The 25,329-nt window shown below is 42.7% G+C and overlaps 2 protein-coding genes across 2 annotated transcripts; one reads left to right on the top strand and one right to left on the bottom strand.

Annotated features, from left to right (window-relative positions):
* Positions 1-113: 113 nt before the first annotated feature.
* LOC306793462 (platelet-activating factor acetylhydrolase-like) lies at positions 114-5,324 on the bottom strand (the record flags this gene model as incomplete). Its single annotated transcript, XM_079291108.1, has 9 exons — positions 114-833; positions 1,055-1,203; positions 1,293-1,463; positions 1,577-1,668; positions 2,460-2,573; positions 2,987-3,158; positions 4,654-4,722; positions 4,833-4,954; positions 5,304-5,324. 9 exons carry the CDS (start codon positions 5,322-5,324, stop codon positions 733-735), a joined length of 1,011 nt encoding a protein of 336 aa, XP_079147234.1. The 3' UTR covers positions 114-732.
* Positions 5,325-10,025: 4,701 nt separating this feature from the next.
* On the top strand, positions 10,026-15,446 carry tdrd6a (tudor domain containing 6a; the record flags this gene model as incomplete). The annotated part of the gene is made up of 3 exons (XM_079291107.1): positions 10,026-15,018; positions 15,160-15,219; positions 15,364-15,446. The coding sequence occupies 3 exons, from the start codon at positions 10,026-10,028 to the stop codon at positions 15,444-15,446; spliced, it is 5,136 nt and encodes a 1,711-aa protein (XP_079147233.1).
* Positions 15,447-25,329: the final 9,883 nt, after the last annotated feature.

The following is a 25,329-nucleotide window of genomic DNA, read 5'->3' as shown; positions in this document are numbered from 1 at the left end:
AAAGCTTGGGTTTTAGCCTCCGATCCTGTTTGTAAGCTCATAGCTTTACAAACCTGAAAGACTTAAAGCAGTTGGCAAAAGACGTATTTGTATACAAACCAGATTTATTGGGTTTCTGTTACGGTAAGAGTATAAAAGTAGAAGGCTGTTACATTGACCCAGGGTGAACAGTAGAGTTAAGGCACATGCAGTTTCTAATGCAACCTGTTAGTAAGCGTTAATGATGCTGATCTACTTACTGCATGTAGCTGCCCTCTGAATCAGGATGGATACACGTTAATAATGATTCATCTGACGTACGAGTCCTCAATCTTCTTTTGTTCTGACGCCCATTGGTTAGATACAATTCTCATTATAGGTCTTATTCCAGAATCACACTGCAATCATAGTGTAGCTCGTCTCTGTTGGAAGGTCATACATCCAAAGAGACATGCGGTCTGTGTGAAATAACATGATCTCAGTTCACATACACTCAAAGATTAAACATGATCAAAAGCATTTCTCCAAGAACTTCCTGGTAATAGTGAAGATTTCACAAACAGTGAAAAGTGTTCAGCGACATTCAGGCCTCATGAAACAAACGCTGGTTTTATCTGTCAAGAAAAACTAAAATCGGTCCTGCTGATGAGGTAGAGATTTTCTTTTCCATCTATTACGATTCCAAAATGTTATCTTTAATCTGTTTCTAGCACCAAGCAGGCCTGGCTTGACATTTTGGGGATATGAGACGGCTCAGATGGAAGACTGAAGCACAGTGATGTTAGTTCCTTTAATGAGGTTGTCATCTTGCCCGTCGATCAGAGGGTCCCACTGATCAAAGTTCTTCTGTAGCCCTGCAAAACCCAGAATTGAGACAGTGAGATGCTGGGAGTGACTGGCTGATCGTGTGTGCAGTGAGATGCTGGGAGTGACTGGCTGATCGTGTGTGCAGTGAGATGCTGGGAGTGACTGGCTGATCGTGTGTGCAGTGAGATGCTGGGAGTGACTGGCTGATCGTGTGTGCAGTGAGATGCTGGGAGTGACTGGCTGATCGTGTGCGCTTCCTTGTTCTTACCGAGGTGGCGTTGCAGGAAGGCTAGTGTTGCTTTGTTGCAGAGATCTATGGCGATCTCGGGGTCGATCTCTCCATTCAGCTTCATCAGCCTGCCGATCCAGTTGCGCGTCAGGAAGGTGAAGTCTGGGAAGCTCTGGTGGACTGCGCCTCTGATGAAGGAAAACGTCGCCACAAAGTCAGCGAATGCCGTGTTTCTCACAAGATCAACGAGGCCTAAATTCAGTCCCGTGCATTTTACCTGATCGTGATCATTTTCCGCTGTATGACGGCCGAATCCAGCTTCTTCATGCGGCTGATGTTTCCCGCCCACTGAAACTTCTGTGAGTTGATGAAAAAGATGGGCTGCTTCACCCGGGCAAAGAGCTCATCGTCTAAAGGGAACATCCAGGCGTCCAGCGCTACGCCACACCTACAGGAGAGGTCAGACGGCATAATTCATACGTCGTATCATATTCCTGCTTCTCTGAAACGAGGGAATGCGACAATGGAGGAGACATGGATATACGTTGTAAATCCACATACTTGAATTTGACCTCTTTGCACAGAGCTTCTATCACCGTTGCTCCCCCGAAGGAATGCCCCACCGCTGCTATCCTACACAGATCCATGGAGTTCTGTTGGCATGGAGGCGAGAGGAAATGGATGGTGAGTGACGACAACAATGAAAGGTCTACTACCGGTATCTGTTTGAGGATCAGCTTCAGGTTCTGCCATCAGGACACAGGTGATATTCGAGATTTTCCCTCTGGTCACGACTGGAACTACTGGAACACAGAGCGAGTGCTGGCCACAAGTTACCTAGCAGCTGGATTCTCACGCGGGATCACGTGTAACAATAAACTCATCTTGTCAGGCTTCAAGTAATGCGTTTGTGTTCGGTAAGCCACAGCACGGACCAATCAGAGTCCTGTGAGGAGCTATGGCAGCTATAGGCGTGGTTTGGTTTAAGTGTGTGTGAGACAACACAACTCCTCCTAGCATCAGTTATATCAGAACTGGAGAGTATTGTCATACTCAAGATCATTGACAGACCTTGTGAGCAGTTTCACGTCGGAACTTCATTCCATAAACAATAGTTGAAACAACGATAATAACGAGGTCATGATGTCTGGACAGAGACGCTGCTGTTGAGTTTGTCAAATGGTTATGTTGGCGGTTTGAGCACCACAAGCCGAATGTCATATAGTCCCGTGATAGTGGAGAGGAGGCAGACATCTCTACAGCTGATCTCTCCAACACCAGGCAACTCACACCGAAACTATCTGGATCGATAGCACTATAGCTAAAATGCTAAATAAGCATTTTCTGTCACTAAATCTCGATTGCTGCTGCCTTGTTGAAGGTTTTAATTCCAAAAGAAACTCATGATCTGTGTAAAAGTAGAGCAAAGCTCATGATGAGTTACCTCCAACGTCGTCCAGTCGAACTGTGTTTGCAAAACGTTTTGCACTGAGATCCCCGAGTTGATTTCAATGAGTCTGTCCAGAGCCAGGATGCATTCATCTGCTCTCTGTTTCACCTGCGAGAGACACAAATGATCCACACAAGTTAGCAGAAAAGCAAAAGCATTCGCTAAATATGACCACAGCATCACATGCATCCAAACTCAGTTTAATAAAGTGCAGTATCTAAAGACAGGTTGGAGGAAATGCTGAGATAAAAGTTGAATGTGAGACATATCAGATAGAGAATGTAATAGACTGAGGAACAAGGAAGTGGTTTGATTTGAACACCAGTGTCATGCACAGCATTGGTTACTGAGTTGTGCAATCCAGCCTCATTGTATAAAAGAGGACTAGAGTCTCCACCTTTCATACACTGACCGCTGACTCACATGAGACGCTGTCATTATGTGGACGAACGTGGCACATGGATGACTCCTCCCAGTACAGTACAGAGCTGTTATTTTCTAGTCAAGTAAAAGCTGCTGACCTGTTTGTTTCGGAGGGGGAATTCACTCTCCCCGTGCTGCAGACTCCTGTAGTACATCCACTCTCTCACCAGGTTGTCTGGGGTCGAGGTAGATGTTTTAGACCCGTTCTTGTTTGCCTTCTCCGACTCCGTCTTCTCACGAAAATAATACGTAGCTGAGGCTGACTGGTCTCTGCGCGGGGAAGAAAATACACACAGTGCTGCAAAATGATACTGTGTCAAAGGCAGAGTACTGAAGAACAATACGTATAAATATCACAGTCATTTGAATGTCTTACAGGGAAAGTGTTTTAAAGTGGGGTTGTATGAGGTACTCCTCCATCGTGTATTACTACTGTAGATGGAGAACCAGCACGGGAGCAAAGCAATGGACTGCTGTGGACGCATTCACCTAAAAGAACCCATATCAGTGTGAGTGTACGCTATATTTACAATATATTCACCTCTTTACCTTGCTGTCAGACGTTCTAACGGGGAACTAAAGCTGTTAACTGTGCTCTCTTCAAAGACACAAGACTCCATTGACAAAAAGTAAATTATACCTCTCAGAACACGGGAGGTCGTTACTGTTGTCCAGGCTTAGTTTACACTCACCAAAGTGACTCAGTAACACAAACAAGGTGATGTCGACCAGCAGCGTCTGTGTTCTGAGGTCACATGACAAGGAGTCTTGTGGCTTTGAAGAGAGCACAGAGAACCGCTTCAGATCTGACAGGGCAGTACAGTGGTGAAGATATTCTGAATGTAGCGTTCACTCACACGGTCTAAAACAGGTCCACAGCAGTACACTGCTTCTACAAACTCCATCTACTGCAGGAATACACGATGGAGAAGTACCTCATACAAGCACATTGAGAACATCACTGCAACTATTGACAACAATTGTCAGTTAGGGCCCCAGAGATTATGCTATGCTTGGTATATTACCACGCCTCACAATACCTCCGGTTTCAGATCAACAACCTGATGATGAATCATGGCGTGTGACGTATTAGTGATCTCTTCTCCGTTTCTCACACAAATGCATGAAATGTAGTTCAGTTGCCAACTCAAGTATGAACCTGTTTTTGTCCTTGTTCAGACTCACTGATCTGTTGCTGCAGCTCAACAGACACGACGTTGGAGGAGAAGTAACATTCTTTGTGACTGTTGTGGTAACAGACGACACCAGCTGATGTGCCAGCGTGACAAAAAGCGTCACTGGCTAGTTACAGCCACAAACTATGTCACAACACTGGCACATGCCTATTCTCGCTCTGTGGCTTCAGCCTTCAACCATCAGCTAAAAATTCAGCGGAATACCACCTCAACCCACATGAGCGACAGACTGACTGTGGCCATTATGTTCTCCTCCATACGGTCCCCTTGTCTGTATACTGAAAAGGAATGTGATGACCTGGTTCGTACTATTGTCTGCACACTTACTCCACTGATTATTGTTGGCTTGGCTCACCACCAACTAGAAGTTCCTCCAACTGACACGTGGCCTCAAATGTTCAGCGCACGTATTGTCAGCCTACAGTTTGAATGTAGCCAAGATTATACACAGCTTACAACATTACATATGTTTGAAGAACTGCTGTCCTCACACCCTGATTACTGGTTTAATGAAATAAATCCTGACATGAACATGAAGATTCAGCTAAAACTTTAAATAAATGAAATACCTGTGTTCCACGGACGCCACAATGAAGCCCTGAGAGGCCAATTCTGCACATATGGCTGAGTACAAAGTCCTATAGGAAACACCAGGGAGGAGTGAGTCACACCATTCACAGCAGCCGATACGTCAGCACAACATGCTATTCATCAAGAGTCAATTCTGTGGCAGTCTGATTGTGTCTACCTAAACGCTCCAAGACCATGGGAGAAGATAACTACAGGACATTTTTCATTGGATTTAAACGGAGCATCGACGAAGGCTGGAATCTTAAAGGAGCCTGGAACAGACAGATGGAAAAACAAGAGCTTTTTAAAGCACAACACACAACAGTAGAAGATATGGAAACTTCCTATAACTGATGACCATGTCCTAAAGCATTCTGTTGTGTTGTTGAGTTCCCCAAATTCCAGGCACTTGCTGGTTCCCATACATTTGTACAGTGTGAACATTAACATGCAGAATTGAAACGTATAATGCAGACATACATTTCATTTTAAGGCATGGTTGGCATTCACAAGCATCCACATATCTGTCGGGACTCGTTGTTTACTAAGAAATGTAGAAAAAAAACGTATAGTCTCGTTCAATCTCTGTGTCAGAGAGAAAGACTATATCAGTAAATCATTTCTAAGTCACAGTTTATATTTTTAATACATGCATTTCATACTGCGCCATTGTGTCTTCTATTTTTTACATTCACTGAAGTATTTTCTTCGTCCATTTATGAAAAAAAAAAATTTAATTCTGAATGACAATGTTCATCCCAGCAAACTCAGAGAGGATCAAATGGTCACCAGTTTCTTGAGATGGTTGACCGCTAAACATTTAAACAGAACAGTCTTGATCGACATATTCATTAGCTGCAGTGTGAAAAACGTTACGACAAGATAAGATGACTATCTCATATCTATATAGGTGGTGTTGAACAGCTATAATCTGCTGAAGATAAATCAATAAAATGATAAAATGAAAAAGATTACTGGTCAGAAACTTGCCCGGCCAGTTTAATCTATTGATCTGCCATTGTTAGGACCTTGTGTCCGTCTTGTGTTGAGCAGCGCCGACTGAGTAGATCGTAAGAAAGTAGAAGTTCAATTTGTGCATTTACTTGTGTGACAGAGTAACAGTTCCGGGTTAAGGGCAAGGTTGGTCACGGATGAAAAAAAAAGAAGGGGCGAAGTATCTCGAGTCTTCGGCACGCGCCCGCGTGTTCAACTGACTAACCGTTACCGTTACACCGGTTTCCTGTGGGGTTTGTCGAATTTGTGGGTCCGCTAAAAAAATTTCATCAACGACAACGGTGACATCGGAAGAACTGGTGCTCGACTAACAGCGGCTAACGAGGCTAACTGTGAAACAGGTTTAGGCGCTCAGACTAACGCCGACGCCTCCGCGGCTGTGCGTGTATTTTTGAGGTTAACGTTTAATTCAGTAAACCGGTGCTACCACCATCGTCTGTTGAGGAAGCCTCGGCGGGACCTCCTGAATAACACGGGTGAGTTATTAGTTACTGAGTAAGTAACTCCATGTGCAGAATCAATCAGCATGCTAATCTGACCACAATTGGCGTTGAATTAGCTTAGCATCATTTGGCATGCAGATGAGAGGGCACTTCAACATTTTCAAATAACTCTGAAAATGTTGTTCTGCACACTTATTGCTAGACTGGCAGTAGTTAAGCCATTGGCACGTGTACCTAAGGTTGCCCACCCCTGTACAATGGAATATCTTCATCATCACTCAGTATTTAAGTGCAGTGTTGTAACGTTAAGTGTCTGTGTTTGTTTCATGTCCTTTGGGCCTGTTTTCAGATTTCCCACTGCACCTGCTCTCAGCAAGATTTGTGCAAGCTCCGTCATCTCCTGTGAACATCTAAAAACAACAAAAAGCAGTGAGTATTTTGACTATACGACAGCATTTGCTGAAATGGATTGAATTGGCTAAATACATATATACACATTCCAGGTGGAACATTTTTTAATGTGAACAGTTTGATTGAATAAAGAGTTTTTCTCAGTTGTAAGATCTTTATTAATACTTAAGTAGTTTTTGCATCTAATGAGCTTACAACTTATGGATGTAATATCCATACCTGCAAACTTGTCGAAATTCACAGTTCTGAATCAAAATATATCATCCACGTGAATCGGAGATTTTGTTTTTTGGGGGGGGTCCAACTGGCCAGGCAGCGTTTCTCAGATTGGATTGAGACAAGGAGAAAAGTAGACTGAGGATGATTTCGTGGTCATAATAACTTTTATGACGACGATGATGAGGCCGAGATACTGATAAGATGATGTGATCAAAGAGCTTCAGGGAGAGGAGGCTGGTTGTGTAGCGCAGCTTGACGCAGGGCTGAGATGTGAGTGGAGCTGGTCCTGGATAAAGGTGGAGGTCTAAACAGACGTGAAGGGAGAGCAGTACAGCTTCCTGCTGTCACAGTATTTTAAATATATTGATAAGACAGGGTATGCTAAATGCAGCCTCTGCTCCAAGGAGATAAAGTACAGCAACAAGGGCTCACATGCCCTCTCATCACACTGCCAGACACTGTTCACTGTAATGACCACAGCCAGTGTACTTCCAGTCCCGTGCAGTTAACCCTTGTGTTGTCCTCCCGACTGCCATACACTTGTTGTCCTCTGGGGTCAAAAATGACCCCACCCGGTTTGACTGTTTTTAAAGCATATAGTATAAATTGTCAATCAATTCTGTTTTACACCTTTAGTCTTACTTCAGTCCAACCCATTACCACAAATGTTTCCCTTCATTTTGGAATTTAGGGCCAATAGACCTTGTTTACATAAAAGTAGACTCTGTTTTTGAGTGAAAATACAATGAAGCAATGAATTCTTTTGACTTTACATTATTTTTTACTATTTGACTTATCACAGAGAGGTATATATCAAAGTTTAGTGAGGATGCTGTTCTTGAATCATTTGAATTTTTCTAATGGCAGCACAAAATCACACCTGTTGTCCTCTGGGGTCAGAAATGACCCCGTCAGGTTTGACTGTTTATAAAGCATACAGTATAAATTATCACCCACCTCTGTGTTTCAACTCCTTGGTCAACTTTATTCCAAGTCATTACCTGACATATAAAACATGTCCCAGACAACAGACAAATTTCCCCTTTGGATGAATAAAGTACTTTTCTATTCTATTCTTCCATGTCAACATTCATTTCTGCAACATTTAAGCCTCCTGTTTCCTTCAAATTTACAAACACCTGTTATCCTGGGGTCATTTTTGACCCCAGCAATTTGAACCTGCAGAACATTATTAGAATTAAAATTGCTACCAAAGTGTATGTGTCAGGTACTTAGTTTTTTGTTGACTACCTAAATGTCTCTTTAAATAAAACAACCCACCCCCCCCCCCCCCCAACACCCAAACCCCTACACATCCAGAATACCTTTTACGGGACCATGGAGAAATATGCTGATCACCATCAAATCTCACTGATTGACCTAAAATTTGAAAGAGATATTTTTCGGGTGTTTTAATGGCTTTCAATGTCACTTTACATATCAACATGTTGAGTTTGTGTTTACCCAGTTGTCCCCATTAAATTAGGAAAAGTCATTCAATATTGAACCAAAAATATGATGTCTCATTCATTTAGAGACGTTAAACGTCTAATGGGGTCAAAAATTACCACAGGACAACACAAGGGTTAAATCACAGCTATTATTTTACTCTTGATAAGCTACTTTAGCCAGAAAGTATATATGTTAATAATTAGGGGTGTAAGGGTTCACAAAATTTTCGGTTCTGTTCAATACGGTACAGTGGTGCCACGGTTCGGTACGGCACGGTTCAAAAAAGCATGTTATTTTTTTTACTTTGAACAATGAGGGATTCATTTGTGTACAGGAAGCTGCAGCGACTCCTGTTTTGTCTTCAACACGTGGGCTGCTGTTGTGCTTCTGTGAAAGAAGGTCACACTCTCTGATCTCTGGAGGAGGCCAGAGATCCGCTGCACTGCCGTTGCTTTCTGAGACGCTAGATTAATGACATCGGCCTATTTTCGTCGTTACAGTGAGATAGCTTTGTGTAGCCCGTGACGTCCGGCCATCTGTTGTCAGAGCGACAGCGGGTGCTTCGGACATTTGATTCTCTGTTTGGGCTTTTGTTTTCTTGTACAAAGCAGGAATTATGGTCTGGAGAAATGGGCTCCTGAATGAGTAGTGTCAATAGCATTAAGCATGTTCGTACAGCCTAGTTTACCACTCCAGAGTAGGTCTCATATCCACGGCTATAAATATAACAATCTCCGTGGCGATTGCTTTAGCCCTGTTTGAATCAGTAGGGAACAGCTACCTAGACACTGCGGGGAGATTTTGTAGCGTGTGTGCTGCTGTTGGTTTTCCTGCTAAGCTAGTTTAGCACAGCGCGCCTCCCAGAACACACAGGCCTCACCAGAGTATAATGTTATTCCGCGGTGGGCGTGTCAGACAGCACGTTGTCTGTTACGTTGGGTGGGTTGCCATGTTGAGCGCAGTGGCTCCACCGAAAGAACATTATATTTCCCACAATTTAAGCTTCTGCATTTTCCAAATGCAAAAGTATTATTCAAACGTATTGTTCGGTTCGTAATGCGTACTGAACCGTAAGCCTCGTACCGAACGGTTCAATTCGAACACGTGTATTGCTACACCCCTAATGGTAATAGAATTACACATCCAATGACTTCATCGAAATGAAAAGTACCAGAGTCCGCAAAAGAGCTTTTTAAGACGTGAGGGTTGTGAACATTAGTTCGCTTCTGTAGTTTTATCTGGATTCAGCCTGTTCAATAGTAACCCATTGAAATATTAACCAAACATAAAACATTTTTTCCAGTATTATGTTTTTTACACTGATGAGAAGGTGACACCAAGGTGATGGCTAAACCTTTAGCAATTTAGATATGTCTCTTATAACAAGGCTGTTGTTGTTAGAGCTGACCAATAAGTAGATTAACGGATAACTAATTGAAAGCTTTCCCTTTTTTTCTTGTATCATTGTTGTATCAAACATTTCCATCTTACACCTTCTCATTTGTGAGGATTGCTGCTTTTTTGTCTTATGTGATGGTAAAAGAAAATATCCATCAGTTTTGAAATGTTGGTTGGATAAAACAAAATCAGTTTGGGCTCATGAAATTGTAATCAAATTTAGTATTGATCAAATGATGATTGGCAGATAAATCGGTAATACAAAGTGAAAGTGGCAGCCTTGTGATCTGTTTGCTAAATTTGAGAGGAACAAGAATTTTATGAGTGAGTGGCAATGTTGTTTAGTATGTTTTTGTGTGTGCGTATGTTTTTTTCAGATAACGTCCAGTGGTGGTGACAAATCATGGGTAGCTGGAATTCATGAAACTGCCAAAATGTCTTCCATCCTAGGACTACCTACAAAATACTCAGATGTAACAGTCTTCATAAGCAGAGTCAATTTGCATCCCCTTTGTGTGCTTGTGGAGTTCTGGGGGAAATTTAGCGAGAAGAGGACAGCAGATTATGAGTGCCTTGCCAAAGAGATTCAATCTCCAGGAAACACATTTCAAAAGTTTGAAGGAAATCCTGGTGACCAGTGCTTGGCTCAAGTAGACGGTACTTGGTACAGGTCCCGCATAGTCTCAAGAAATGGCTCGAAATACAGTGTGTTCCTCTTTGACAAAGGGAGAACATATAGCACTACCACAAGTCAGCTGGCTTGGGGCAAGAAGAACCACTTCCACCTGCCACCCGAAGTGGAATTTTGTGTCCTAGCCAATGTGTTACCACTCTCACCTGAGAAGAGATGGTCTCCAGTGGCCCTTGAATTTCTAAAATCTCTCTCTGGGAAGTCTGTGAAGGCACGTGTGCAAGATTTACTTGTGGTGCACAGAACAATTCTCCTGCACATCCCTTGCATATCAAAACAAATGTGTGAGATGGGAATTGCCAGGAAGCTGTCTCCAGATGTGTTCCTGGACTTTGTCTCGATGTCACTGCAGTACCATGGGAGAGTGGAGGTGTGTCCAGAGACTCAGATCTCCATGGGAGCGGGTGAGCGACTGAATAAGAAAGAGCTCTTCATGTACCCAGAGCTGTCAGCAGGAACTGTGGAGACCGTCATAGTCACAGAAGTGACAAATCCCCAGCGGGTGTTTTGCCAGTTGAAGGTCTTCTCACAAGAGCTGAAGAAACTCTCTGGGCAAATCACACAGTGCTGTGAGGGCAGAACAACCAATTGCATTTTAAGTCCAGAAATGATTGGTTTTCCGTGCGCTGCAAGAGGAAGTGACGGCACGTGGTACCGCTCTGTTCTACAACAGGTATGCTCAAACAAAGTGGTGGAAGTGTTACACGTAGACTATGGAACAAAACAGTTTGTTCAAATGGAGAATGTAAGACCACTGGCTACAGAGTTCTTCAGGATGCCCGTTGTGACTTACAACTGTTCGCTCCATGGATTCACTGACCAAGGGGTTGGATGGACAACCAGCCTGATTGACTCTCTCAGGACACTTCTTCTGCACAAGACAGTGATTGCCAAATTTGAGTACCAAAGCATCTCTGAGGGTGTTCACTACGTCACGCTCTATGGGGATGAAAACGCAAACATTAACGAACAGCTTGGTTCCAAGGAGAGCTGTTTTCTGGAGAGTGAAAAGACACTTGGAGATTATGCCATCCGCAGCACTGCATCCAGCTGCAAGCATCCAGCTCAACAAGAAAGAAATCAAAGACAGATGTTAACTCCTGGACAGGCTTTAGAGGAAAGAGAAAGGAAAGGAATAGTGAAGTTGCCAGCTGGAGACCTCTCACTGAGCTCTGGCCATGCTGAAAGGGCTGAGACACAGCGACAACTCAAAACTAAGATCACTACACAACCTGCTATTCTGCCACAACTCCCAGATGCCAGGCTCTCGCGTGTATACAGCAACAAAGAATTGTCTTTCCAGACGCCCCTAAACACAGTTGGTCCTGCCGGTAACGAAAGACAAATTCCTGCATTCAAGGAGCACATGTTTGCAATTGGAAGTGTTATTGATGTCAGTGTGTCCTACAACGAAAGCCCAAATGACTTCTGGTGCCAACAAGTACAAAATGCAGGGCACTTGAAAGTGCTCATGCATGACCTACAGGCTCATTATGCTGGCAGTGAGTTCCAACCCAATGTGGAAATGTCTTGTATCGCTCGCCACCCTGATAACAGAATGTGGTACAGGGCCCTTGTAATTCACAAACATGAAACGCCTGATGTGGATGTGTTATTTGTAGACTATGGCCAGACAGAAACAGTCTCCTTCTCTGACCTGAGGAGGATCAGCCCACAATTCCTTGCTCTGCAAGGCCAAGCTTTTCGATGCAGTCTGCTAAACCCTGTTGACCCCACGTCTGCCAGAAATGAGTGGAATGAAAAAGCGACAGCAAAGTTCCACAGCTTTGTGGAAACTGAGGCCTCAGACTTTGGGATTTTGAAGTGCACCATATATGCTGTCATGTACCACTGTACAGATGAGCAGAAGATTGTTTTCAACATTGTAGATCTAGAAACTCCCTTTGAGAGCATCTGCACCAGTATGGTCAATCTGGTCAAAAGTGCACCTCCCAAGAAAGCTGCTGGGCCATCTTTCCGTCTGGACACATACTACTACTCAACACACAATGTCAAAACTGGAACAGAGGAACAGGTCACAGTGACATGTGTGAACAATGTCCATGAGTTCTACTGCCACCTCGAGAGAAACACTGATGAGATAAAAGATCTTGAGATGAAAGTGAGAGATCTCTGTCATCAGCTTGAGAATGTAAAGCTCCCAACTGTCTTTGGAACTTTGTGCTTTGCAAAATACACCGATGGGCACTGGTACAGGGGACAGATCAGGGCCACAAAGCCAGCGATTCTGGTTCACTTTGTGGATTATGGTGACACTATTGAGGTGGAAAAGTCTGACTTGCTTCCAGTTCCCAGAGAGGCTAATGCCATCATGTCTGTGCCTGTGCAAGCAGTTGTGTGTAGTCTCTCTGATGTCCCTGCCAACGTTCCCACTGAGATGAACTGCTGGTTTGAGACGAGTGCAACAGAATGTAAATTTCGAGCACTAGTAGTGGCCCGAGAACCTGATGGGAAACTGCACGTTGAGCTGTATCAAGGAAACACACAGGTCAATTTGAAGATCAAGAAGAAGTTTCAGACTGCGAAGCACACAGATGAGAATGTTGTCAACCAGAGTCAGAGAGCACTCGAGGCTTCAGCAAGTTATTCACAAACGACTCCAAAAGTTGTCGCAAAGCAAGGTGCAGAAATGGAAGATCGCACTCAAACCATCAATAAAAATGCCTCCACCCTAAAACCAGCAGGTCAAATGAGGAATGCTGATATGAATCTGCAGTCTGCACCAAAGCCTTTGCACGATGTTTCTGAAAATCGCCGAAAAATGAGAGCTGCGCCGTTTGAGTTCTACATACCGCCACACAAAAGACAGCCATGTAGAAGCACACCAAGTAGTACAGGAAATGGCTCTGAGCCGGCAGATGCCCATCTCAATCCCAGAAAAGGATGCCTTCCCACAGAAATGAAACAGCTAATCAAGTCCACATCACCTAGCACTGAATCTCTGAAGGAAAGCGTTGTGGAAAAATTTCCTGAACTTGCTGACCTACCGTCAAAATCTATTACATCAGATATGAAAGCAGATGTTTATGTCTCGCACTGCAACAGCCCTTTGAGTTTCTATGTGCAACTAGTCAGAGAGGAGGATGAATTATTCTCCCTTGTGGAGGAGCTAAATGATCCCCAATCCACCCCCCAAACCAACGTCATCAAAGACCTGCATCCAGGTGATCTTGTTCAAGCGGAGTTCGCAGATGATTCCTCGTGGTACCGAGCAGTTGTAAGAGAAGTCCACGGCAAAACGATGGCTCTTGTGGAATTTGTTGATTTCGGAAACACGGCAATGATGCCAATTTCCAAAATTGGCAGACTCCAGAAGTCTATCTTGCAGCTTCCTATCTACAGCACACACTGTATGCTGAGCGAGGCTGTTGGTCTTGGAAAAAAGGAAGTGCTTAACCCAGAAGTGGTGTCAGCGTTCACGGAAGACATAGGTGGTAGTGGAGACAAGGTGCTCAAGTGCCACTTCATCAGGCAGTCAGGATCCGTGTGGGAAGTCAGTCTTGAAGACAGTGGTGTGAATGTCATGTGTAAAGTCCCTCCTACCTGCTCAACTGATGGTTCTGAAATTGCCTCGGAGGAACTTTTCCAAGTCAAGAAACAGTCTACCCAGATCTGGCAGAACGTGCCAGAGAACTCAGAGAAATCACCACTGAACTCCTCTCAATGTTACCACCAAGAAGAGTTTTTAGAGGGACAAAAGTTAGAGGTCTACATCATGGCTATAAATGATGCCCAGACCTTTTGGTGTCAGCCCTCGGACTCGGAGGACCTTGAGAAGAATACATCAAGTGATTCAAAATTGTTGGATGCCGCCGATCACAAGCACATTGACACAGGCTCCATCTTCCCTGGCAGCCCATGTATTGCTCTCTTTTCAGACGATGGTTCTTGGTACCGTGCAGAGGTCATTGACAGAGATGGAGATGAGCTGTCTGTTCTCTTTGTGGACTATGGGCTCAAGACCCAAGTCACCTTTACAGATTTGAGGGAAATCCCCCTTGCCCTTCTGGAAACTCCTCCACAGGCATTCTTGTGCGAGCTTGAAGGCTTTGATGCTTCACATGGATCCTGGGACAGCGGTGCAGTAGATGAGTTGTCAGTGCTTACAGTAGAGAAAGTGTTACAGCTGACTGTCACCAGAGTAACAAGAGAAGCAGGAAAAATCAAATGCATTGTGCAGATGGAATGTGAAGGTCAAGTGATAAATGAGGCACTGAAACCCTGGTGGAAGAGCTCCACGCCGGAAAACCAACTTGGTGCTGTTGGACTGACCGCTTCATACCAAACCCCACTGCAGTGTGACTCAACTGTGAAAGAGACTGCACCAAGCGACGATCAACTAGACTATGCCAAAGACCAAGACATGGATATTGCTGATGCCTGCATTTGTCCTCAGACAGACCAGAGTGAAGAGCAGAGCACTGGCAAGCTTGTTGACCCCCATGCAGATATTTTACCATGTGATAGTGGCATAGATGAAACTAGGTTACCCCAACTCCATAACAAAGGGGCCCAAGATATTTTGACCTTGAGTTGTGACAAGAGTGCGGTGGAAACTGACAAAGCAGCTGAAGAGGAGGCTTTCTCGGTAATGGACATTGAGCCAGATGACTTCAACTCTCCATTGGATGAGAACCAGACAGAGGCCATAGATGAGTTGGAGTCTCTGCCAGGAGAGGGTCCTACCTGCAGCTTTGACATCATGAGTTGCTCTGGTAAACACATTAATTTCTTCTTTTATCTTTTGTTTTTGATTAGTAAACAATGTGGTTCATTCCTGCCTATCAAATGAAAGTAAATTAGTATCTGGAAATCATGTTAATGTGGAAAATAAATGTTAACATTTGCATTTCCAGATCTGACAGAGAATGGAGATTACAGCAAGGTTACCATGGGAGGGGACACTTCTCTAACCAGTACGACTACAGTGAAAATGGTAAGTTGTGTGACAATGACTCGCAGATAGTAGGTGTGACGTTGTTTATACCGCTGACTTGAGCACAAATGGCGAAATAGACTTGATGGAATCTAATTGGGTGTTGTGTTCTAAAGGTTTCCAGTGAAGTACTTTGTACAGGAAATGGCTCTGAGCCGGCAGATGCCCATCTCAATCCCAGAAAAGGATGCCTTCCCACAGAAATGAAACAGCTAATCAAGTCCACATCACCTAGCACTGAATCTCTGAAGGAAAGCGTTGTGGAAAAATTTCCTGAACTTGCTGACCTACCGTCAAAATCTATTACATCAGATATGAAAGCAGATGTTTATGTCTCGCACTGCAACAGCCCTTTGAGTTTCTATGTGCAACTAGTCAGAGAGGAGGATGAATTATTCTCCCTTGTGGAGGAGCTAAATGATCCCCAATCCACCCCCCAAACCAACGTCATCAAAGACCTGCATCCAGGTGATCTTGTTCAAGCGGAGTTCGCAGATGATTCCTCGTGGTACCGAGCAGTTGTAAGAGAAGTCCACGGCAAAACGATGGCTCTTGTGGAATTTGTTGATTTCGGAAACACGGCAATGATGCCAATTTCCAAAATTGGCAGACTCCAGAAGTCTATCTTGCAGCTTCCTATCTACAGCACACACTGTATGCTGAGCGAGGCTGTTGGTCTTGGAAAAAAGGAAGTGCTTAACCCAGAAGTGGTGTCAGCGTTCACGGAAGACATAGGTGGTAGTGGAGACAAGGTGCTCAAGTGCCACTTCATCAGGCAGTCAGGATCCGTGTGGGAAGTCAGTCTTGAAGACAGTGGTGTGAATGTCATGTGTAAAGTCCCTCCTACCTGCTCAACTGATGGTTCTGAAATTGCCTCGGAGGAACTTTTCCAAGTCAAGAAACAGTCTACCCAGATCTGGCAGAACGTGCCAGAGAACTCAGAGAAATCACCACTGAACTCCTCTCAATGTTACCACCAAGAAGAGTTTTTAGAGGGACAAAAGTTAGAGGTCTACATCATGGCTATAAATGATGCCCAGACCTTTTGGTGTCAGCCCTCGGACTCGGAGGACCTTGAGAAGAATACATCAAGTGATTCAAAATTGTTGGATGCCGCCGATCACAAGCACATTGACACAGGCTCCATCTTCCCTGGCAGCCCATGTATTGCTCTCTTTTCAGACGATGGTTCTTGGTACCGTGCAGAGGTCATTGACAGAGATGGAGATGAGCTGTCTGTTCTCTTTGTGGACTATGGGCTCAAGACCCAAGTCACCTTTACAGATTTGAGGGAAATCCCCCTTGCCCTTCTGGAAACTCCTCCACAGGCATTCTTGTGCGAGCTTGAAGGCTTTGATGCTTCACATGGATCCTGGGACAGCGGTGCAGTAGATGAGTTGTCAGTGCTTACAGTAGACAAAGTGTTACAGCTGACTGTCACCAGAGTAACAAGAGAAGCAGGAAAAATCAAATGCATTGTGCAGATGGAATGTGAAGGTCAAGTGATAAATGAGGCACTGAAACCCTGGTGGAAGAGCTCCACGCCGGAAAACCAACTTGGTGCTGTTGGACTGACCGCTTCATACCAAACCCCACTGCAGTGTGACTCAACTGTGAAAGAGACTGCACCAAGCGACGATCAACTAGACTATGCCAAAGACCAAGACATGGATATTGCTGATGCCTGCATTTGTCCTCAGACAGACCAGAGTGAAGAGCAGAGCACTGGCAAGCTTGTTGACCCCCATGCAGATATTTTACCATGTGATAGTGGCATAGATGAAACTAGGTTACCCCAACTCCATAACAAAGGGGCCCAAGATATTTTGACCTTGAGTTGTGACAAGAGTGCGGTGGAAACTGACAAAGCAGCTGAAGAGGAGGCTTTCTCGGTAATGGACATTGAGCCAGATGACTTCAACTCTCCATTGGATGAGAACCAGACAGAGGCCATAGATGAGTTGGAGTCTCTGCCAGGAGAGGGTCCTACCTGCAGCTTTGACATCATGAGTTGCTCTGGTAAACACATTAATTTCTTCTTTTATCTTTTGTTTTTGATTAGTAAACAATGTGGTTCATTCCTGCCTATCAAATGAAAGTAAATTAGTATCTGGAAATCATGTTAATGTGGAAAATAAATGTTAACATTTGCATTTCCAGATCTGACAGAGAATGGAGATTACAGCAAGGTTACCATGGGAGGGGACACTTCTCTAACCAGTACGACTACAGTGAAAATGGTAAGTTGTGTGACAATGACTCGCAGATAGTAGGTGTGACGTTGTTTATACCGCTGACTTGAGCACAAATGGGGAAATAGACTTGATGGAATCTAATTGGGTGTTGTGTTCTAAAGGTTTCCAGTGAAGTACTTTGGCTCAAGGAGACCGTTGATCAGCTTGAGACACATGATCACATTTCTAAAGACTTAGAACGGGTATGTGATGTTTTATGTATTGCTACAAACAGCTTACGTGATTAAAAAACTGCCTCTTGTTCCTCTTCCATTGGTTTTATTGGTGCATTTTGTCATCTTGTAGATTCAGACTGAGGTGCTGCCCTGCGGTGTGCTTCCTGCGTTTGGTGAGGGATTCCTTCATATTTCCATGAAACACTCATACAGTGGAGGCTTAGATTTTGAAATGATGATAATATTTTTAAAGCAAGCTATCACATTAGCTTACAACATAACTTACACTGTGGCTTTAGGTAATCAGGAAGAAAAGACAGACAGTGCGTCTTTGTTTGAAACTCTAGAAATTGCTTGTGGAGATGCATTTGGATAACTAAAATAAGTGTAGTCTATAATACGGTGTGTTCTGAACGTACTGTATTTTGATTGTGATCATCTACATAGATGTTCCTACAGCGCAGGAGATTGGCATTGGAGATGGTGCCCCAAAGGAGGAGCTGCCATGTGTCACTGCACATGTTGAGGTAATGTTATGGAAAAGCTGTATTTTGGATGGAGTTTTTTCCCTGTACTCTTTGTTCTTGTGCAGAGTAAATTCATATAGTGTGTACGTGTGACCAAGTTAATGACAGTTTTACAGGACATCATTGACATAGTGTGCCGTTCAGTGATGGATAATCTGTTGTTTTTAGAATGACTTCATGACCGCAGAAGAGACCGTGGCTCATCACAAGGATGGATGTTCAGGTTTGATGACATCATCTCTGAATATTTGTTTGCCAAGTTAAATTGTTGGTTTAAATGGCTTTCAGCCTTCTCCATTCATTTTGATTTGGCATCTGTGTGTGCATACTTAATGTGCACTACGAATGGCGAAAGGCAAACATGAGCCCTATTTGGGGGGTCTAATCAAACCATGTAAATCATTTACATCTCAGTCAGTTGTGCCAGTAAAATGATGATTGTCTTATGCATAAAATAATGATACCAGTTTCTTCCAAACAGTGAGGCAAACAATTTATTAATTAAACACTGGTAATGTACTTATACTTGTTATCAGCCAATACCCAAAGCCCAGGTATTAGTATCTGAACGGTCCATCCCTAATCTAAAGAATTTGTCTTTGTATCTGCAGCCCTGCCAGCCGACTTTGACACAGCAGCCATTGTGACACAGACCTGCACAGCTCCCTCCCAAGTGAAGGTGAAGGATTTCAATCTGCAGAACCTTTTAATCAAACTAAAATGTTTCACTTCTGACATCTGAATTCTGCCTTTATTCTGCTCAGGTTGACGGGGTTGAGGAGGCGAGCTGTTCTTTTGAGGAGGCGAGCTGTTCTGTGGAGGAAGAGACCTGTTGTTTTGAGGAGGCGAGCTGTTGTTTTGAGGAGGCGAGCTGTTGTTTTGAGGAGGCGAGCTGTTGTTTTGAGGAGGCGAGCTGTTGTTTTGAGGAGGCGAGCTGTTGTTTTGAGGAGGCGAGCTGTTGTTTTGAGGAGGCGAGCTGTTGTTTTGAGGAAGCGAGCTGTTGTTTTGAGGAGGCGAGCTGTTGTTTTGAGGAAGCGAGCTGTTCTGTGGAGGAGGCGAGCTGTTCTGTGGAGGAGGCGACCAGTTCTGTGGAGGAGGCGACCAGTTCTGTGGAGGAGGCCATCTGTTCTTTTGAGGAGACGAGCTGTTCTTTTGAGGAGACGACCTGTTCTGTGGAGGAGGCGACCTGTTTGACGGATGTCTCCACAGGTATCAGACTTCAGTGGCTCCTGAATGAACAGGGAAACAATGTGCCAGGCATGCAGTGTGATCATCATAAAACTTGTCACAGCCCTGCTTTGCAGTAGTTGTCAGTGGATGCAGCATCATTCCTCAGGATGTGCTGTGTTTTTAATGATTCAACTGTTCTTCCCTGCACTGCAGACCCAAACGAGCCAAGTGATGACTGGCAAACCACCAGAGCAAGAGAGGATCGTCTCAGCAGTGCATCAGCAGAGGTAAGCCCACATGTTACACTCAGCTCTGACTACTTGGCTACTTCTTCATTTAAGTTTTCCACTTTTCTAATAAGTGGAAGGCTTGAACTTGTTAAATGTGAAAAATCTGCTGGAAGTATTGAGTTGCCTTCACTGTAGCTTATAAAACAAAACATAATGGGACGGGAATGAATTGGTGAATGAAAACTTCATTTTAGTTAAAGAAGAGAGACTGAGTATGACATAACTATACTGACAGAGGTGGTGCAGTGGAAATGTGCATTACACTGAAATGATCAAGACAGCAAGTGAATATGGAGAAGGCAGGAATATAAGCTTCATCAGTACTGTTAATCTATGTGTGGAATTGTCTTTCCATCAAAATCGCTGCATTTCCTACATTTTAGGTCCAACATGAATCACAACGTCCACGTAGGGAGCTTCCACAACGCTTAACTGGTGAGTCATCGCTCATATAATATGTATAATACACTCTAAGATGGTCAAGAATAGATACGGCAGGTGGAGTGTGCTTGAATATGAGGTTTGAGTTGAAAAGAGTCAAGTTCTGATAAAAGGGATTGTGTATTATCCTCTTACGTCAGTGTAAGAGGATAATACACAATCCCCTTTATCAGAACTTGAGTGGTTACTACCACAAGATCGATTGGTCTTCTTGGTCCCTCTCTATGTCCTGTTGTGTTCTTAAAGTACATACAATGTGTTGATGTGCAGTAGATATGGAGTCTGATGTGATTGTCTTCACAGAAGCTCCTTCAGAGCAGGAAATAGGAGACTTGTCCCTGCAGGATGAGGCCATGCATAACAAGGTAGGGTAGAACCACATTTTATGTCAAATGAAAATCATTTTCAAAGCAGTTTGAAACAATGTTGATTATCAGCATAAATACTGCTGTTCTGATACCAGTACAGCCTAAAATGCTGGATCGGGTATCGGAGATTCTGCGAGTCTATGCACCGATCTGATATATCACGTTATATCGTTTATCATCTCATTTACGCTACGCATGAACAACACTTGACACTCGATCCGTACATCCTGCACACGTGTAACTCTTAACAGAGATGAGAAAGAAGAGAGATGGCTCACTCGGTAGCGACTTCCGACATTGACTTTGAAGTAGCTAACGAGTCAGCCATCTGGCTTCCTTCTCATCTCTGACTTGCACATGCTCAGTACCGATTGGGCAGGTGCCGATACGCAAATACAGGTATCAGAATTGGTGTCAGGAATGACAAACTGTTAGTGACATCTCTGTGAATACTGTCCGATTAGCTTTGAGGATTGTTTTCATGAAGCTGTTCTGTTTTAGAATAACTCTGTGACTGACGACGAGACCTCGGCTCTTCACGGAGATCACCTTTTTGGTTTGTTGCTGTTTATTGTTCGTATGTCAGAATGGAATGATGAAGAGAACACTTTGCTCTTCTTCTTGGATCTGTCTGTATTCTTTATGGTCTATTTTATTACATTGAGACACAGGATCTTTGTGTAACCTGCCTCTGTGTTTGCAGCTCTGCCGTCCGACACGACGCCACAAGAGTACGCAGTCCGCTGTCCAGATTTGGTAATGGAGATCAATCAACACAAGTTGGCTGCATCGAGAATGAAACGCCAAAACATCACAGCAGTGATAAGTGCATGCTGTCTTTATTGCTTTTCAGAGTGAGCTGAATGAAGAGGTGACCTGTCTGGTCAGAGAGATCTGTCAGACAGACGTCTGCAGAGGTATCACACTCAATGAACACATACATCCGCCAGCCATGCATTGTGATTTAAGTGTAAATACATTTTCAGACACATATTAAGGCCACTCCATTGGTTTTGTAAATGTTAACACTGATATTGATAGGACATGCAGGTTTGATCACAGACTGTACTCTGCGGGATTGTAAGCCTTATTAAACATCTTATTTTTATTTCAGGGCCACATCAAGAAGATGCCAGGGAGGAGACTGAGCAGCTGGTGCACACCCCCCCCAGTCCTAGAGAGGTAACTGTTTGCATTCAGGGGAAAAGATGCAGCCTTTTGGCGGGGTAATGACCCTTAGCTAAGCCCCGCCCCCCACTGCTACTCCATCAAGCTGTCAGAGCTATGTTACCATGGAGCCCACACTGTCACTAACTGCACTCCCTGAATACATATGTAGTTTTTAGAAAAAGAAAAAAGTGATTTCAGAGAGAAGCAGACAGAAGGGTCTACAATATGAGTTTGGATATATCCAGGATGTCAAAGTGATTCAGCAGTGAAAAGGTTAAAAAGATAGAAGCTGAAGTTAAAGTGAACCACCACGTCACCAGAGAATGAAGGACCACCACTGTTCCTGTCAAGATGGATAGCTCTTTATTCACAGAAGGCAGCATGTGTCCGCATTCAGTATACCGTTATTAGCTAGCATAGCATAAAAGTGCTAATGCCAGTCAATGACATGCTAACATACTTTGCTAATGTTGGCTCCACAGGTTTTTCTGTAGAAGCGTAACGTTTTAGTAACATATAGCTCCTCTGTAGCGAGTTTCACTATTGCACATGGTTTAACCACAACAAGCTCCAGAAGTCCACACGGTTGATGACTTTGACACTTCAAGTGTTAACCCTTTGCCTGGTGCTCATAGTGGTATTCATCATGGGCATTATGGAGCTGAAGACTCGCTGACATTGGTGTTAATCGGGCAACAAAGCTTATGAGGGGGATTTGTAATGTGTTGACAGTGCACTTTGTAGGTGGTGTGGGACCTCAAGTGGCTCATAACAGAAACGCATAAGGCTTACATGGCCAGCGGTGCAGCAGATGTTTAACAGATATCAACCAGCACAAGGCTTTTTCCCCACCTCACATCGTCCAGTTATTGTGGCTGAATGTAGCCGTGACTCTGTTTCATTAAAGCAGAGGCTCATACCGGGACTTCTTTGTGAAAGAGGCCCCTCCATAAGGCCTGCTTAGGTTCACAGGATACGGTGACATGTCCTCCACATTCGTGGACACGCAGCACACAGTAAACATGGGCACAACACTCATTGTCTAACTTCACAATCTGTTGATTTCTTCCAGGATTGCAGCAGAAGTGTGCTTGAGGAAGAAATGTCTTCAGATAACAGTTCTGGTAAGTGATGCTGTTAATATTTGATGTCAACAATTATATTAGATGTAGTGAAATTAAAGTCTTGGGTGAAATGTAGCAATTTTAGCATGAAGTAGTCGTGGGACGCATCAAAGTACTTTACAATTCAATGAAGCTTTGAACGTCTGTCGTCATATTTTCATTATTCTATTTTATGTCGGCACCCTTAACATACCATCCTCTAATATGAAAATACTCAATTTGAATGAAGTGATTCATCAGATTGTGTGTGTATAAGTGTATATGTATATATATATTTATATGTATGTGTATATGTATATATATATTTATATGTATGTATGTGTATATGTGTGTATATATATATATGTGTGTGTATATATATATATATATATGTGTGTATATATATATATATATATATATATATATATGTGTATATATATATATATGTGTATATATATATATATATATATATATACATGTGTGTATATATATATATGTATATATATATATATATATATATATATATATATATATATATCTATCTATGTGTGTGTATATATATATATATATATCTATGTGTGTGTATATATATATATATATATATATATATATATATATATATATATATATATATATATATACACACACATACATATATATATATATATATGTGTGTGTGTGTATATATATATATATATATATATATATATATATACACACATACATATATATATATATATATATGTGTGTGTGTGTATATATATACACACACACACATATATATATATATATGTGTGTGTGTGTGTGTGTGTGTGTGTGTATATATATATGTGTGTGTGTATATATATGTGTATATATATGTGTGTGTATATATATATACATACATACATACAGAAAGTCATCATGATGAGATACTTAAACATAGAAGCAGCTCTTTGGCTGGTTACTGTACATTTGAAATGGAAATATATTGAGACTACTTTAAACGTGGCTTTACAACACATGAAATACTTCATGTGGGATTGTGCAAACGCACCCTTGAAAGGATTTTAAGCATTGAACAAAGTTATTGTAATAACTTGTTTGATATTTGTCTTTGATATTTTCTTTAATAGTAATAATCTTTGATAGAGTAATGTGGGTTTCTTAACCCTCAATTAAAAGGATTTAAGTTATAATAACAGAAATGTGCTTAAATATATGTTTACATTTATATAACTGCATGTACAATATTTTTACACTTGAATAAACAATAATCAAATGCAGAGACAGTTATTTACCAATATGTTAGGAGTAGTTACATTTACAGTCTTACATTTACAACCGGCCCTTTGAGGGTGACAGTGATGCTGATGTGGCCCGCAGTGAAAATGAGTTTGAGACCCCTGCTCTACAGGATGTTGTGTATCTGTGATTGTGTGTTGCATGTGAGACCAAAGCCCTTTATCTGTGTACCTTCCCGTTTTCAGAGGCCCAGCTGTCGAGGATAACTCATCTCTCTCTGATGATCAATGATGGCTCTGCTGATATTCTGCTTGCTCAGCAGCAGCAGCAGCCAGAGGAGTAACCGCCTTCTGTTTCCTTTTATTTACTGCAGATGTTTCAAGTTGCATGTTCAGGTACAGTTCTTTTCTTTGTGTGAAGGCTCAACAGCAGCTTTTTATTTTCTAGATTGACCCGGCAGCTCATCTTTATGCTTGTTCCAGTTAAACGTGTGATTTGAAGTGCCTTTATACAGTAATAGCATTGATAGTTCGTTGTCAGTATCCATGTGCTCGCCCAGTGGTACTTGAAGCACTGTTGTGTTACAGATGACCTGTTATAACGTCACATAATTCTTTTGTTTACAAAATAAAAGCTGCTCTGATGGTTGTTAAATGCAGCGTTTTTCAAGATGGTTTCTGTGTTTTGTGTGGATACATGCATGCGTTGAAGATGTATTTGTGTTGGCACAATAAATATCAGTACAGATCTATGTGGTCCTGGTTTTCCTTCAGTGTTGCTCTTTACATAATGTTCGTAAAGTTCCTTCTGGGTGTTTGTCTTCTTGTCTGCATCCCCAGTAAGAAACGTATCACCACTACCAAGAGGTGTCTTTCGTGAGCTGGTGTTTCTCACATGGATACTATGAATAAAACGGACGGTATTTAATGCAAGTAAAAACTGTCAACATTGTTTCTGTTCGCTTCAGTCACTACTTGCATTCTAGCAGTAATGTTTGCTGAATTTGAAAATCCACATAGTCTCTCTTTTAGACCATCCCAGTGTCTTATGTCTCACGTATGTCCGTGTGAATGGATGAATCCCTTTAATCATGCCTGCTATGTACTCTTACGTACTGCTGGAATTTATTTTTGAATTTGTCTGATTGTCTCGTCTTTATTGGGTACAAGTGCAGGACTGTTTGAAATGTTTACTCTGGTAACAGAAGAAATGGTGTCTCTGTAGGTGTTCCAGATAAAATGTCTCCTGAATGAAGAGAGATGGTACAACCTCTTAAAGGGACGGTTCATCCCAAAATGTAGATTTGTCCTCTCACCAAAAATAAATACATTTGAAAAACTCAACAGTAAGGTCTCTTTCCAGAAATCGTGACGCGGTTACTGACAAA

The sequence above is a fragment of the Melanostigma gelatinosum genome (genome assembly GCF_949748355.1).
Source record: "Melanostigma gelatinosum genome assembly, chromosome: 19".
NCBI lineage: Eukaryota > Metazoa > Chordata > Actinopteri > Perciformes > Zoarcidae > Melanostigma > Melanostigma gelatinosum.
This window is presented reverse-complemented; position numbering and strand designations above follow the sequence as displayed.